Source organism: Necator americanus, chromosome II (assembly GCF_031761385.1).
Source record: "Necator americanus strain Aroian chromosome II, whole genome shotgun sequence".
Taxonomy (NCBI): domain Eukaryota; kingdom Metazoa; phylum Nematoda; class Chromadorea; order Rhabditida; family Ancylostomatidae; genus Necator; species Necator americanus.
Window position 1 is genome coordinate 5,772,078 of NC_087372.1, and position 16,451 is coordinate 5,788,528.

The 16,451-nt window shown below is 38.3% G+C and overlaps 2 protein-coding genes across 3 annotated transcripts; both read right to left on the minus strand.

Moving 5' to 3' along the window:
- Nucleotides 1-1,885: 1,885 nt before the first annotated feature.
- On the minus strand, nt 1,886-16,146 carry RB195_016964 (uncharacterized protein; the record flags this gene model as incomplete). 2 transcript variants are annotated; one of them, XM_064183733.1, is made up of 5 exons in its annotated part: nt 1,886-2,016; nt 5,208-5,341; nt 14,575-14,655; nt 15,223-15,259; nt 16,083-16,146. In XM_064183733.1, the coding sequence occupies 5 exons, from the start codon at nt 16,144-16,146 to the stop codon at nt 1,886-1,888; spliced, it is 447 nt and encodes a 148-aa protein (XP_064039614.1). The 2 variants fall into 2 exon arrangements, with proteins under 2 accessions (XP_064039614.1, XP_064039616.1); XM_064183734.1 differs by lacking the exons at nt 1,886-2,016; nt 5,208-5,341; nt 14,575-14,655 and adding an exon at nt 15,387-15,488 and having other exon boundaries at nt 15,227-15,325; nt 16,072-16,146.
- On the minus strand, nt 2,010-7,856 carry RB195_016965 (uncharacterized protein; the record flags this gene model as incomplete). Its single annotated transcript, XM_064183735.1, has 4 exons — nt 2,010-2,016; nt 5,208-5,341; nt 7,719-7,764; nt 7,825-7,856. 4 exons carry the CDS (start codon nt 7,854-7,856, stop codon nt 2,010-2,012), a joined length of 219 nt encoding a protein of 72 aa, XP_064039615.1.
- Nucleotides 16,147-16,451: the final 305 nt, after the last annotated feature.

A 16,451-nucleotide genomic window follows, 5' to 3' on the forward strand; every position in this document is an offset into this window, starting at 1 on the left:
AAGCATGAAAAAATAGATAGAACATCAGCTCCACCTTTTGCAGAACAAAAAAAATTGAACCTTGAAAAACCTTGAAAAAATGATAGAGTTCTCGACGACCCTGATCAATGCTTCTGGGATCTCTCGGGACATTCGACTTCAATTCAGAATCGTAGAGATAAATAAATATTCATATATTATAATACGATAATAATAAATTATAATAAATAATGATAATAAATATTATATTATATATTCATAACATACGTTACGGGCGAATGAAATACGTACGTAGTAAACCCTTGGATCATGTTATTGTTCTTACCCACGAAGACGAATGTGTTATTAATTTATAGTTAGTTTCAATACTATAGTCTTGGCTTTTACAGAGAAAATTTCAATTCTAAAGGTCGAGAGCCGAAATAAGAATGAAAAATCTGATTTAGAAAAAAAAATTAGTAATAACTAGTTAAATTGAAGTGAAATGGCTGTAGCAATGAAGAAATTGGAATGCTGGAATCTCTAAAAACCGAAAAAAAGGAACATTTGAAAGGGATGTTACAGTTCTCGACGTTGATCAATCCTTTTGGGACCCCGCAGTGCATCTGATTTCAATTCAGGATCATATAGATTAATAAATATTCATGCCGCTGAACCAACACATACGTTGCAGGTGAGTGACAACCGTTACATCATGCTATTGTCCTTCTCCACCATGACAGATGTGTTATCAATTAATCTAAGCCAAAAGACGGAAGGGGAAGGGCGAAAAATTTTCAGGAAGTTCCGAAAATCAATTTGATCAAAATATTTTGGATGGTACACTCCAAAAATAAAAACAAAAACCAATAAAAATAAATAATATAAAAAAACAAATTCTTCCCAGAACTGTAAGGTGTGCTATTTCCAGACCTCACGGCTGCTATGGATTGATTACCTCATATTTATTTTTAAACTCACAGATGTTACTTAGGTCCACATTAGAAAAAGGTTTCTGGTGTGCAAATCCCCAGGATAACTCTAACTCTTCCCACAATCCACAGAAAAATCCATCTCTTGCTTCTGTGTGGAGATTCGGTGTCGGTCGGGAGTGGAATGGGAGCGGGGAGGGGGATTTGAAAAGAATGACTAGGTGGTACCCTCTTGGTGCCATTTTGAGACGAAAGGAAAAATTAACAAAACATCAAGGAGAAATTTTTTTTCTTTTTCAACTGTAATTTTTTCCTGTAAAGATCAAGATTATGACTTCCAGGATGGTACACTTCTGCAAAAATTATAACTAAAAAAACAAAAACCATAGATTATAAAAATTATTTAAAATATAGTATTAAAATTACAGTAGTATTCAAACTGAAAAACTAATATTCTTCCCAGCAACTCTGCGATAGCAGTGGTGTGCTATTTCCAATAAATTCGCACGTATTTTGAGAATTTTGAATTTTGAGAAAATTTCAAGAAATGGAGTAACTGCAAAATGTGCTATGAAGTTCTCATATTCAAAAGTTCGCATATAGCTGAAAGAAAAACCCAAACGAATTCCAAAAATTTAGCGGGGAGAACTTTTTTTCCGAGGCCTACGCGAGACAATAAAAAAGAAGAATTGGCAATAATCCTCGTAATAAGGTGCCCATCCTAGTTTTGTGTACATTTATATAAAATGTTTTTCCACGTATGTGTTTGCAGAAATTTGCAACAACGGAAGAAAAAACGAAATATTCCAATGCAATTAGCACCAGTCGAAATGTTTCACGTAGGTCTTCACTGGTGGCCAGAAAAAAGATACGAAACGAATCCCGCTTAGTTCATTTATTTCAATTTTATCAGCTAATACTAGCAAAGATAAAACTGTGAGTGCAAAAGTTCAACGGCAATTAGGAAGAAATGAAAAGAATCACCTCCCCATAATCTACGATCCTGTATACGAATACTCCACCGGAAATCCGCACCCACCAGATTCGTGGGGTGATGCCTTTAAGCAACAGCCAAGATTGTTAACAGTCTTTATTACGGCTAACGTTTCGGCGTCTTCCTCAGAGTCTGAAAATGCAATAATCTGGCAATATATCCTCTCAAATGCCTCATCCAGAACAAGTCATCATCCCCTAGAATACTACACCCGGAAAGAAAAACCAAAAGAGCCTAAATCGTTGTGCGTACTTCAGTAGCCGCGTTGCCGTGATGTTAGCGGATATCCGCGTGGTGCAATCGCTCCTTAGAAACGTTAGCCGTAATAAAGTTTGTTAACAATCTTGGCTGTTGCTTAAATTTGACTATCGACATAAAACTGTGAGATTTCGTTGTAACAATTTAAGTCTTTGAAAGGAAAGTTAGATAGAACTCGAACTGTTCAGCAAAATTAAAAAGGAAGATATAGTACAGTGGAGTTAAACAGTATAATTATAATAAAAAGGATAAAGTGTCTGGCGTTAATCAATCCGGTTGGGATCCACCACCACGTTCACTTCAATTCAGAATCGTTTGAGGTTTACGAACGTGTATCTGGCCTATACAATGACTTGCGGGGGCTAGCCGATGTGTCAAGTCAGTGTTTTTATCCTCCCAGACAAGTCTGGTACCAATTTATCGACCCCGAAGGGATGAAAGGCTTGGTGAGCACTAGGGCGGATTCGAACCTTCGATCGATCGTGCAGGAAGCTGAACCTCTTTCCGACTGCGCTACACCCGCCCCTCCTATAATTATATAGTATTATTATAAAGTATAGCAAATCATTTAAATAAGATACTTGTTAGATTCTACTTGTTGGTTTCTTTTTCGTCCTGTGTAGAATGTTATCGCATGAAAAATTCTTCTACTTTGCCGTTTTTTCTAATTTTTCTTCTTTTCTTCTTTTCTTTTTTTTTCTGCGCAGGATATAATCGTAGACGAAAACAAAAATAAAATAAAATAGAATAACAGAGGAACAATAATATTGAGAAGCGAGGGCTTCACCTGTTTATTGGAAATTATTGCAATAGCTCCGGGAGAATGTACGTGCACGATACGTGTAAGCGTTCCATTTCACGTTCACAAAAGTGTGCGCTTTTCGTAAATAAATGACTTCAACTAATCATTTAAAACACATTATATGGTTGTATCATATTATAATATAAGGAATATAAATAAGTAGATATTATACTATTGAAATATGTGAATATAATATTATTAAGCCATATCATTGTATTAATAATATCGAATTATTATGTCTTATAATTTTTTTTAGGCGGGAGTGGCGCAGTCGATAAGAACTCCGTTGTAGCCACACCGGCGAGGGTTCGAAACCGCCCTTGTGCAAACCAATCCTCTCATCTCCCCGAGGTCGATAAATTGGCACCAGATTTGTCTCGGAGGATAAAAACACTGATTTGATCATCGACTGGTCCCGTAAGTCATTGTGAAGACCAAGACGTGTTCCAAAACTTCAATGATTACGAATTCCAGTAAAACGCGTTGGCGCATCCCGAGTGGATTGATACGCCAGTGACTTTATCCCTTATCCTTTTATAATCCTTCTTTTTTCACTTTTTTGCTTACGATTATGTTCTCCGTAGTGTAGGAAAAACAAACAAAATACAACCTGAGAAGTAATTAACGATAAGTTTCCCCCTTTTCTGGTTTCGCTGAACAGGTTGAGTTCCATCTGAGATTTCTTTTAAAGATTTGTGATGATTCGAGGACAACGGGGGCGAAAATTCGAAAAAGGCTAAGGCATCAGATATGGATAATAGCTATTATTTCAGCCTTAAAATAGAAACCAAGATGAATACAAAAAAAAACAACGAAACAACATCCTAAAGCAATTTAATTCATGTGTTTAGTTCATGCGCCACTGTACATATGATGTGCTTCGTTATTGAATCTCGTTGTAAAGCGGAATGTTAGTTCGTTGCGGTTGATCTCTCACCCCTCCTCAAATTACGTTGACAGGAAAAAAAAGAACTATAAATCAAGGATTAAAACACACGAGAAACGAGTTTTTTTTTTTCGGAAACAATTGTATTTGTTCAAACTCTTCGGAAGAAGGACATATGAGAAAAGTACGAGAAGATAAGTGCAATTTAGGTCCGTAAACCTCTTTTCACTTTCAAAGAAGAAAACAAACATTTTTATTCGTGCGCTAAACTATTTTGAAGTCGAAATATTCAACTTTCAAAGAATCTCGGTTTAAAAAGATGTCGTATTGATTTTTTATGAGCTGTACACGACGATGTTAATTGATTTTATTGGCTAACCTTCCGGAAAGCGCCTTCTTCAGAGCCTTAGACGGAAGAGTCAATTCTCGACAATCTAAACGATCAAAGCTCTATACAACTAAAGAGACAGACTCTAAGCGTAATCTCTTCGAAAGAACGACATATGAGAAAAGTACGAGAAGAAAAGTACAATTTAGGTCCGTAAACCTCTTTTCACTTTCGAAGAAGATTACGCTTATGAAAAAAATATTACCAAAGGTTTTTTGAATAAAAATCAATACGAGGTTTTTTGAGGTCAATTTGCTAGAAAAATATCAAGACCTCTAACCGCATTCGAATTTCAGCTCATAAAAAAATTTCGTTTCTGAATTTTCTGATGCACACAAAGGACCTTAATTTCAAAGGATTCAAAGTCCAATTTCACTGAGAGATATGATGTGGAAATTTGCGACATTTTACGAACCTATAATTTTTTCGCAAAAATTCTAGAAGTGTATGCAAACTTCAGTAGTACCCCACAAGTGCACGAAACGTTTCGACTATTCTTTTTTTTTTTAATTGCTTAGCATCAAATGCGTAAGTCATCCACTGCACTGCATTATGGGAGGTAACAGTTATGATGTAACCGCGTTTTGATTATTTTTCCAGACAACTGCTTATTTATTGAACCAGGTGCAGTACAATATTGATCAACCTATCATACTTACTTACATGCGCACCAATTTCCCCGTAATTAATCTGAGAGGTCGAGAAGCGTTGCATCCTTTGATGAGCGCTTGATCTCTTTCTAACGTCAACGTACGCAACCATATTCATACTTATACAAAAAATTAGGGAGTTCCCCAATCTTACTCTGTGTGAGTCCAAAAAAGTGTCATTCAGAAAATGTAGTCAAGATTCTACAATTAATAACGCTGAATCACTGGATATTCATTACCCATAGCTAAAGAATACGTTGTTTTCGGGATAGCCTTTAAAGGCAGCATACCACGAATCTGACGTAGTGAGGGAATCCACAGGAAAAGCTAGAGATGGACCTGTAGATTGCGGGATCCGGAGTAGTTCCGCCCATAACTCCGTCATCGTCGTGAGAATCGTCTTTTGCGACCATTTCAGTCGCAACGCGCCATCCTTGCCCACGCGCCGCATCCAAGTGCGAGCGGTCGAAGATCTGTGATTTTGTCTAACAAGCTTATTCATGTGAAACCAATGAAAATGGATATAACACCAATGAACTAGGGAACCAGAAAGTGTACACAGAAGAGTGTTCTAACGTATCTCGTAAGAACTAAAGAGGTTCCCACGCAGTACATCACGAATCTGACGTAATGAGGGAAACCGCTGGACAAGCTATAGATGAGGTTGTAGATTGCGGGATCAGGGATGGTTCCAGTCATCTCTTTCTAATCGTTGTAAAAAAAATAACCACGTCAAAGAGAACGGAATCACCCCTGATATTCCGCAATCTACAATCCCATCTTAAAGGTATCACCCCACGAATCTGAGGTCGTGCAGATTTCAGGTGGAGTATTCGTATACGGGATGGGAGACTATGGAGAGGGGGGTGATTCCGTCCATTTCTTCCTAATTGCCGTAAAAAACGGCCCGGAAGATGCGACGCCGCAGAAGGCTGGCGCGCTCCAGTCGAACTCCTTGTAGAAAATAGTGGGCCAGAACGCCTGAAGCCGTATCTTCCGGGCCGTTTTTCACGGCAATCAGGGAGAAATTCACGGAATCAGCCCTCTCTCCATAGTCTCCCATCCCGTATACGAGTACTCCACCTGAAATCCGTACCATCTCAGATTCGTGGAGTGGTGCCTTTAAGCTGTTCCCACGGATTCCCTCATCACGTCAGATTCGTGGCATACTGCCTTTGAATGTATATTATATGCATATTCTGAGGCGAACAAATCAACCCAATAAGGTGCATAAATTTACAAAATTAGCTTGCAAGTCAATTCTGTCCCTAGAGACAATTTGGAATGGAAATAGGAATGGGGACATACACGCTCGGCAATTCAAATACGTTAGTCTACCGAGTTATAATTAATTCTAATTAGAATTTCTTGGTAACTTATAGATTCTTCGTAAATATGTACATGTAGCAGCAGAACTGTGCACAGCCATTTAATAAAGTGGTCGTGGTGTAAAAAGAGCGAACCCAAAACAAAAGTTCAACAATTGTTTTCTTTAGTAGAGCTGTAGCCGAAAAGTTCAACAATTCAAGGTCAAATAATAGCGATTGCCAAAAAGTATTGAAAGTCTGTATCCTGCGGATACAGTATTTCATCGTTCGTTATCCGATGTTCGTAGAAATGACCCAACACTTCTCGCCTATCCAAAAAATGTTCCTGTGATCAGGAAGGAGAATAATGTAAACAAGGGCACAAAAATCCCCTGAGGCATTTTAAAAAGCCTGCATTTCACCGATGTCGGTTATGGGCTGGGTAAATGATGTAATCTCAAGAAGGCTCTGCATATGTCAACAACAACAACAACAACAACAACAACAACGGCACATCATCACACCCGATCAGTTTGCTTCAAAACACACTCTACGACAACATCGTTGTTTTGGTAAAGTTTGTTAACTCAAGAGTTCTGGTCCCGGAATATTCTAAATCAAGAGGGCAGCTCGTCACGAAATTGACGTGATACGGAAGTCGCAGGGAAAAGGAAATGTTTGGGTTGTGAATTACGGAAACGAACGTGACTACGCTCAATTACCCCTAGTTGCCCTAAAAAAACGGCGAGGGAACACGTTACTCTTCTACACGCGCCGCATCCACGAGCGTGCGGTCAAAAATCAATGGGGGCTCTTCGGCGGCGTATTCATTGCTTAAAGGCCCACAAATCTGAGGCGGTACGGATTTTAGGTGGAAAATTCATATACGAGATCGCAGATCATGGAGAAGGGGGTGATTCCGTCCATTTCTTGCTAATTGGCGTAAAAAAACGGCCCGGAAGATGCGGCGTGGGCACACGACTGGTGCGCTCCAATCGAACCCCTTGCAGATAATAGCGCGCCGGAACGCTCGAAACCGTATCTTCCGGGCCGTTCTTTACGGAATTAGGAAGAAATGGACGGAATCACCCTTACCTACAGTCGGGTCAAAACGACATGAATCTGCGTATGTATAAATGTAATATAGTAACGTAAGCATCTGCGCTCGACGCTCGTGCGATGGAGATAGCAGTTGGAATCGAGGTGGGACCTTCGCGAGCTGCAGCGATGGGTGGTGCCAGCAACGATTCCATCACGATCCTCGCCACCTTGTTCTATGCCGTCTTGGCACGACAATAGGTGAATTTCGGCGAGTCCGTCCTACCGTAATCTACACGTATTTAGGCGTCAATTGGAGCGCCTATGTGCGGACCACAGGAAAATGCCCTTCTCAACGAACCTACGCAGGTTTACAAGATTATTTTAGGCGATCTCGTCTTACCGTGAGCCAGCCGTATTTAAGCATGATTTATAATTATTAATTATGTTTGTAAATTACAGCATAGCATAGAAACTTGGAAAATAAACCCTATAAATCCAGCACCTTTTGTTTAAAGACAGCAGTGTGTGTGTGGAGAACACCTATCAGTCTAAAACAATAACAGAAAAAACTATAAACGACGTTCGTAACGAACACAGCAGGGCGGTACCTGTCGCCAAAGCTGTAATTCCACCTGAACATATCTGCGTGTGTTTGAAAAACTTCCAGTTGAAGTGTCTCGTTAGCAATGGGACACGTATATCACCCATTAAGTATCACTAGCAAAGATTTCAAATATCCCAGATACGAACAAATCCAAGGTTTTTTTCCCCCTGAGGAAAGAGATGTGTCCGAAAATGCACAGGTTAGCATTCATTTGATGAAAGATTGATTACGGGAAATGAGGAATGGAAATAGGATTTGAGGAAGAAAAAAAACAACGGAAATGAAGAGGAAAAATACTGTGAATAGAGGCGAGGTGCAGATACTACATATTTAAAAAAAAACTGGCAATAAGTATAGCTTCAGCGACAGATTTATAGAGAATGGGGTAAGAGAAACTAGGAACGAGGAATCGCACCCAAATTTCTCAGAAATGATCTCAACCACATCACTGATCATTGATCATTGATCAAGAATGTTACAAATAACACAGCTGATCGCGAAAGGCACTAGAAAGAAGATAAATGTGGAATGCAAGATAGATTCCACAGAAATCCAAGTGAATTATTATCCGAGATGACTACACTACGCGATTCTTGCAACAGCAAATAAACTTACAGTATTTCTTAACGGTCGAATGAGCGTGCGACATTTAATCAAAGGATTCACGGAATTAATGTTTTTTTTTTTGCTGAACCATTTTCCAATTTCAGCTAAGTCTTACGAGTGTAGTTAAGCGGTAATTCTCCTTCTCTCGGAATGTGGATAAAAGAGGGATTTTAAAGAATGTCCACACGACTGCTTTAGAGAATTAATTTTTACAAAATAATTATGATAACATCGTTTCATTTCAAAGAACTTGTTTTTTGAGGCGAACTCTATCAACATTCTCTAAAAAGAATTTTAAGTTTCTTCCGGAATCCCTAATTTCTTTCACATTTCCGAATAAAGAAGAATGGTTGTTGTTTAATTTTTTTTTTACTAAAATTAACAATAACAACAGAGAACAAATCGAAATTACAGAGTTAATGTGAGGCTGTTCTATTCAGCATTTCTTATCGGCTTCGTAGAAATTTGCCAGCGGATTTTTGTATCAGAATCCTTATTTCAATTCATAAACCTTCGTTTCATAAAAAAAACACTGATTTGATACATCAGCTAGCTCCGATAAATCATTGTATAGGGCTTGTACATGCGTTCATACACCTCAAACGATTCTGAATTGAAGTGAATGCGCTGGCACATCTTATGCGGATTGATTAACACCAAACACTTTATCCTGTGATCCTCTTAAAGGCATCATTCCACGAACCTGAGGTGGTACGGATTTCAAGTGGATTCGTATGTGGCATAATAGATTATGTGGAGGAGAGTGATTCCGTCCATTTCTTCCTAATTTCCGTAAAAAACAGCCCAGAAGATGCGGCTTCGAGCGTTCCGGGGCGTCATTTTCTACAAGGAGTTCGAGTGGAGCGCGCCAGCCTTGTGCAGCACCGCACCTTCCGCGCCGTTTTTTTACGGCAATTAGGAAGAATTGGACGGAATCACCCCACTCTCCATAATCTGCTACCCCGTGTACGAAAACTCCACCTGAAATCCGTACTACACCTCAGATTCGTGGGGTGATGTCTTTAATACGGGCAACTACCCTGTTTTATTGTAATTTTTGAACTGTTTCTCAGGATAGGATGCATACAAGTGGAAAATATTTGTGGCATTTTTTTTTCGATAAATTCTTATGGAAAATTTAGTAACCATATCGCCTTGGATTTGTGCAATGGTAGAAAAATCAATATATGGTTAGAAATTTTAAAAAGACGTTAGTTTCATCAACGAATGGAATTAGAATCTCATAGGAACTTATCGAATGTTTAATTTCCTCTTTTCATTTTTTTTAATTTAAATTTTTGTTCCTCTAGAAAATTAACAACAGGGTTTAATTTTTTCGAGAGAAAAATGTTAAAAAGAACACCTGCTAAAGCAGTACAACTAAAAAGACGTATTCGCAGGCATTTGTGGCTGAGTGCAAGCATAATTCAATCTCTTCGAGCAGTTACTGCACTAAAATTAAATAGAACACTAGAAGAGTCTTCAGTGAAACTCTGAAGAGCTACAGTAATTTTCTGAAGAACAATTTTAAGGGCTTTAAGGTCACTAAACGGTCAATAACAAAATTATTCATTGGTAAACTCAACTGGGTGAGAAATTAGGAATGAATATAACTTTTTTCGAAGAAAAAAACTGAGGCTCCGAGAGGAAGAATCACCGAGAAAAATAAGTTCATTCTCAAAACGATTTCTCCTTTTCTTATCTTTTCTCTTCTCATCCTTTTTTCATCCTATCTAACCATCAGTGAACGTTCTGTAGGTTTTCTAAGTCATCTAACTACAGTAATCTAGAATATTTATATGTGAAAGTACTTAATTGTTTGTTGAAATCTTATTTTGCAATTATTAATCCCGTAAAACAATCGAACAACCTCTGAAATCCTTCTAAAATAATAAAATAGCTATAAATACAAAAGAAAAGAAAACAATGGAAATTCATTTCAACATGTAACATTTAGTTATGTTAAGTTACTTTTTAAAAAAACAGTGAAAAAGACAGAATCTTCTAATTAAGTCCCACAAACCAAGAGGGAATTATCTCGAAGAAAAACAACAATTAGGTTTTAAAAGCGATGTTTTCACGTGTGACATCACCATGGTGAAAGAACTCACTGAAATCATTTCATTTCTGCTGAACACTAATTATATGCATAGAAAAATGACAATTTTAAACATAAACAAATGAAATAAATATAAATACTAAAAAAATATAAATATTTAAGTGTTTTCACGCGTGACATCAACATGGTGAGAGAAATAACTCAAAACAAATTTCTGATGAATACTAATTATATGCATAGAAAAATGACAATAGTAAATATAAACAAATGAAATAAATATAAATATTAAAAATATAAATATATAAATGTTTTCACGTGTGACATCAACATGGTGAGAGAAATAACTCAGATAAAATTTTGTAGGAAAATAATAATGTAAAATGTAAATGAATGGAATAAATACAAATATAAATGAAGATAAATATGTAAATGAATATAAAGTATGAATATAAATATAATAGGTAAACCAGAAGAGGAAATAGACATATACGAAGAGGTCTGGGCGATGATCTCAATGAAACCTAATGGTAGGAGGTCCCCCCACCCTCCCAGATGAGAACGATGAGACCAAGCAACACATTACACGCGGCGAGAGAGCACTGTAATCGAAGAGATCGGCGCCCCGATCCAATATTAAACTCTGGATGCTCGGTGCGCTCTGTGACACGACAACGTCGAACGCTTATGAACTGACAGGATTATAGGCGCCCGCCCTCCGCGTAGCATAAACTTTGTGATTTGTATCGTTGTGGATGAGCGCAGGCAGGCGGCACAGCTGCCCAGCGGCAGAACAAGGAAATGCATGAAAATCCGACGAAATGCCCGAGAAATCGTCGTGGGACCCGTTGAACTCGTATCCACGGGAAAGGCACAACAAACAACCTTGCCCGGAATAAGACATCTAAATAATTTACGAATAACGCAAGTGAAATGCTTGCTACGAGCTTTGAATTCGAAATCCGCCTCTTTTCGTACAGAAGTTGCTGTGGATTCTATTGGCATGGACAGAATACTTTCTCTCTCTCTCTCTCTGGAAAAGTACTAAAAAATTCAAGAATTATCCAGCATATCCTCAACAAAAACGGAAGGAGCGAATAAGGAAAGCAATAATGAGTTCGTGCAGATGTGAATAATTACTACACAAGGGAATCTGGCTCTAACTATTAATTTTTTCATTAATTATAGCTTTATGGATGAGCGAAAGCTCGGTGAGCAAAAAAGCAAAGAAAGTTTAGAAACTCTGAAGAGACTAGTGAAGTTGTTTCACAAAGGGAATATCTCTAATATTTCCCTCATCATCATATCATTATTATATTTTCACATTTTAAAAACTAACACTATCTCTGCAAAAAAAAATCCAAGCTTACATATTCCTACATATTTCCAAAACGTGATAAAGAATCACACACGAAAAATATTATTCAGTGTTGAGAAATCCTCAAGAGAATGTCAAGGAGTTTTTTTTTTCTATTGGTCCGAATTGGAATTTGTAATCAGACTAGATAACACCTATAGTCTGCCATCAAAAACGACTTTTTTTTAATAAAAAAAAGCCCGATTAAAGCAAGAATAAACTTTTTTATTTTCTCTGGATACGAAGACCCCTGCATAGGTTAGCCTGTCAATCACTGAGGAGATTTGTGAAGACAACTCAGCAGTGTCCCCAATTTTTTAAATTCAAATTAATTAAATTAAATTTTTGACAAATCTGGCCGTTTCGTGATTCTCTGAGTAAACGGTAGCCATTAATAAGTCTCCGTTGAAGTTTGGCAAAATTAAGACGTAATTCAATCCGCAAAACTAAAGTAGAGAAATGGTAAAAAGCTGAGGAAATGTAATTTGTTGCTTCCTCTCATCGCTCTCATCTCGGACCTCTTAGCATAGGGTTTCATTGAGATCATCGCTACGTTTCTTCCTATCCGACTACTTCCGTATTCCGTCTTCTGGTTTGCTTATTATACCTTTGCGTTTTTTTGTGGACATAATTAATGGTCGACAGAAATTTGATTTTGAGTGAGTTCTCTCACCATGGTGATGTCGCATGTGAAAACATCACTTTCGAAAGAAAATTGTTCTTGGGTTTTTTTCTCAAGGTAATTTCACCGTTGTTCACAGGCGCATTAATCGAAAGATCCGCACTTTCCTTGCAGTCTTTTTTTTTTCTTTTTAGAAATGATAGCCAGCTAAATGTTGCAAGAGGAAATGAATTTCCATTCTTTTTCTTTCCGAAATCCCTTGTAGCCATTTTAGAAGGATTTCTCTACGAGTCCGCACTTTCTTTGCAATATTTTTTTTCTAGTAACGATAGCTATCTAAACGTTGCAATGTTTGGAAAAATTTCCTAAGGATTTCCGATTGGTCTATGCGATTGATACTAAGATTTGCATAATAAGATTTCCACCTTTTTTTCAGTGGATTTTCTTTCATGGAGACAAATTCTTCAGTGTTTTCTCGAAAAAAAAGCTGTATTCGTTCATAAGTCTTTAAGTTAGTTTAAGTTTTTTTTAAGTTTTCGTTTTATCTGTTTACACCCGAAAGTTTCTTAACAAGAAGTGGTTGATAGTGCTTCTCATTTCTTAAAATAAGCTCATAAACGTCGCGTACGTGTATATTAAGTCCGCTATGACAACAAAAAGGGTCGGGTGTAGCGCAGTTGGTATATATATATATATATTTATTTATTTATTTATTTATTTATAAGGGGCGTGTGTAGTGTAGCGATTAGAGGTTCCGCTTCCTGCACGATCGATTAGAGGTTCGAATCCGCCCTAGTGCTCACCAAGCTTTTCATCCCTCCGGGGTCGATAAATTGATACCAGACATGTCCGGGAGGATAAAAACACTGGCTTGACACATCGGCTAGCCACCATAAGTCATTGCCTAGGTCAGTTACACGTTCGTAAACCTCAAACGATTCTGAATTGAAGTGAACGTGGGGGCGCATCCCAAGCGGATTGATCAACGCCAGAAACTTTAACTTTATCCTTTATGACCGCAAAATGGTCCTGGAGGTTCGTACCACGGTCATCATATCACATCAATTACTCAGAAAACAAAATAACATTGTCTGACCAGAGAACATTCTCAGGGTGCCTGATTCAATCGAAAACATTCTCAGGTGAGTCTAACTCAGACACCAGGTGAAACTGTAGCTGTTGTTTGTTTCTCTTTAACGGCGACAAACCACGTACGACATTTCTTTCATGTGTGTTTTTCAGCTGTTATTTGTGAAATAGATGTTGATATTGGAAATAATCCTTCGTATTATTCGTATCGTATCAATTTGAGTTCAAAAGTGCCTTTTTTTTTCTCCGCTTCTCCTCACTTCCCTTCTTTTGTTTCCCTAGGGTGAAAAGTTATAGAGCATATCTAACATGGCCATTATTTGAAATTACGGTTTTTCTTCAAAACCAATTCTTCTGAGACCAGTATTGCAATAAGAAACAGACTCCATTACGTTTGAGAAAATACATCATTCAACAAAAGCGGCTGCTAAAGTGAAATCAAGAACAACAGCAAAGAGGTGGGAGCAACGAATTAGCGTTAGCCAGATTATAAAGAGAAAATAGAGGGAAAATCCCGGAATCGCTAGTATAAATATTATCGGAACCTCAAAAAAATAAGCGAAACGACTATTAAGAAAGAATGTAGTGCATGCGGTATAAAAACTCAAAAAAAAAGAACAAAGCAGAACGAAAAAAAGCTCGAAAAATCTGCGTAATTTCTAGAAATCACTGTAAAAATTCTATGAAAAAAGAATCAAATGAAATAGATCATGTCCTCACATTAATTGTGTCACATATGAATAAATTTACCTGCACATCTATTCAACTAACAGAGAAAAAGTGATGAGTTGTGATAAGAATACAGAGGTGAGAATAATAAGGTTTACATTAGCACTAACGCCACCAAATGGGACAAAGAGCAATTATCGCAGAAAATAGCTTGCAATAACGGCCCTTGCTCCTATGTTCTTTTTTACGTACGTACAAAGTAGAACTTATTATTATGGAAGACTTTGAGAATGCTAGATGTAATTACTGTAAAAAATAAAAAAAAATGGAAAAAGTAGTGAAGTGAAAAACTCACACAACCGCACCACCATAGAAAGGAAATGACAACTCAGCCGTCAGATTGTTAGCTTGCACATTTCGTTTCGTTTGACGAGACCTGCAGACTTCATTTTTCAAGATCTGTAAAATATTGATCTATTTGTGATTTCAGGCACTGAATGTCTCATATCTCATTAGTTTGCACCCAATGAGATTACGGTATGTTTACAGTGATAATAGAGATAAAGATAGATTTCCAATTAAAGAGGCTCGACAGAGGCCAAATCTAAATTACTGCAACAAAAAAAAAACCAGCAGCATTTATACTTGGCGTCAAATGTGTTTAAGGTAAAAACGAGAACGTCCCCAATTTGTGCCTGGAACAGATAGGAGAAAATATAGTCGGTTCAAAGCTAAGCTCGGTGCAGTTGCGTAAGTAACAGCGCTCGGAACGACGTGGTGGAACGTAGGGGGTTGGGATCAAGATGGGACCATCGCGAACTGCGGCGGTGAGTGTAGCACGGTCCTCTTCCGATGAGCACCGCCAGGCTCCATCGCACCGCTACGAGAGCAGCCATTTACGCAACTGCACCGAGCTTCAGGTCGTTTTGACCTGACCATAGGGGTCTAGCGAAAAAAAAAGCGAAAGAAAAAGCGTGAGTTGCTGTAGATGCTTTACGCTCACCTGACTAAACACACTTGGCGGTGATTACAGGTTGACACTGCCACAAATAAGTAAGTATGAGATCCAGCGTAGCTGATGAGTTAGGGGGAACTCCTTGACGTTGCTATAACTTAGATAAAAATACGAGGATAACATATCGCTGTCGGGCGTTAAAGGCGACAAACCACGAAATTGACGATGTTAGAATCTTTACAGGAAATGATAGTGTTAAGAGTGTAGACACTGCGAGTATGAGCGTGTTCACGCTCAATTCCCCTCTGATCATCCTGAAAAACGGCGTGGGAAAAGGCCACGCTGTGCAGATCATTCCTACGATGCATCACATAACGCCTCCTGTGTATGCGTGTCGGTTCCCTCAGCAACCCACCCACTGATTTAACGTAAATCAATTTTTTTCAACATTGTCAATTCCGTGGTATGCTGTCCTTAAAGGCATCACCCCACGAAGCTGAGGTGGTACGGATTTCAGGTGGAGTATTCGTATACAGGATCGTAAATTAAGGAGAGCGGTGCGATTCCGTCCATTCCTTTCTAATTGCCGTAAAAAAAAACGGCCCGGAAGATACGGCTTCGAGCGTTCTGGCGCGCTATTTTCTACAACGAGTTCGATTGGAGCGCGCCAGCCGTGCGCACACGCCGCATCTTCCGGGCCGTTTTTCACGCCGATTAGCAAGAAATGGACGGAATCACTCCCTCTCCATAATCTACGATCTCTCCATAATTTACGATACGAATACTCCACCTGAAATCCGTACCACCACAGATTCGTGAGATGATGCCTTTAAGAGCTCAGTTCTAATGTCTATATTCGAATTCATAGAATGACAAAGTCTGGATAGAACTACATACTTCTAACTTACTACTCATAAACACTGATGCACATTGATGCGGTTCAGTTAGCCGTTCCGCCACAATAAGCATCATGCCTACTAATGCCAGACACAACTTTGACGACAACAAATGGACTAAGTGGATAGAAGCTCTACGTAAACACCTAAAAATATCTGCTGTTGCAGATTTTTCGAAGCCCCCCATCATAAATAACTCACCATACACTTAGTCATCTTCCACGACCTCCATCGTTAGCAACGAAAAACTAGTCGAGCCGTTAATTTTGCGTATACGCATGACGAATCTCATATGTGCATCATTTGCTTTTATTGTACATGCATGCGTTGACGGTAACAACACATCCTCTACTGCACAATATTCCCTGATGATACGAAAAA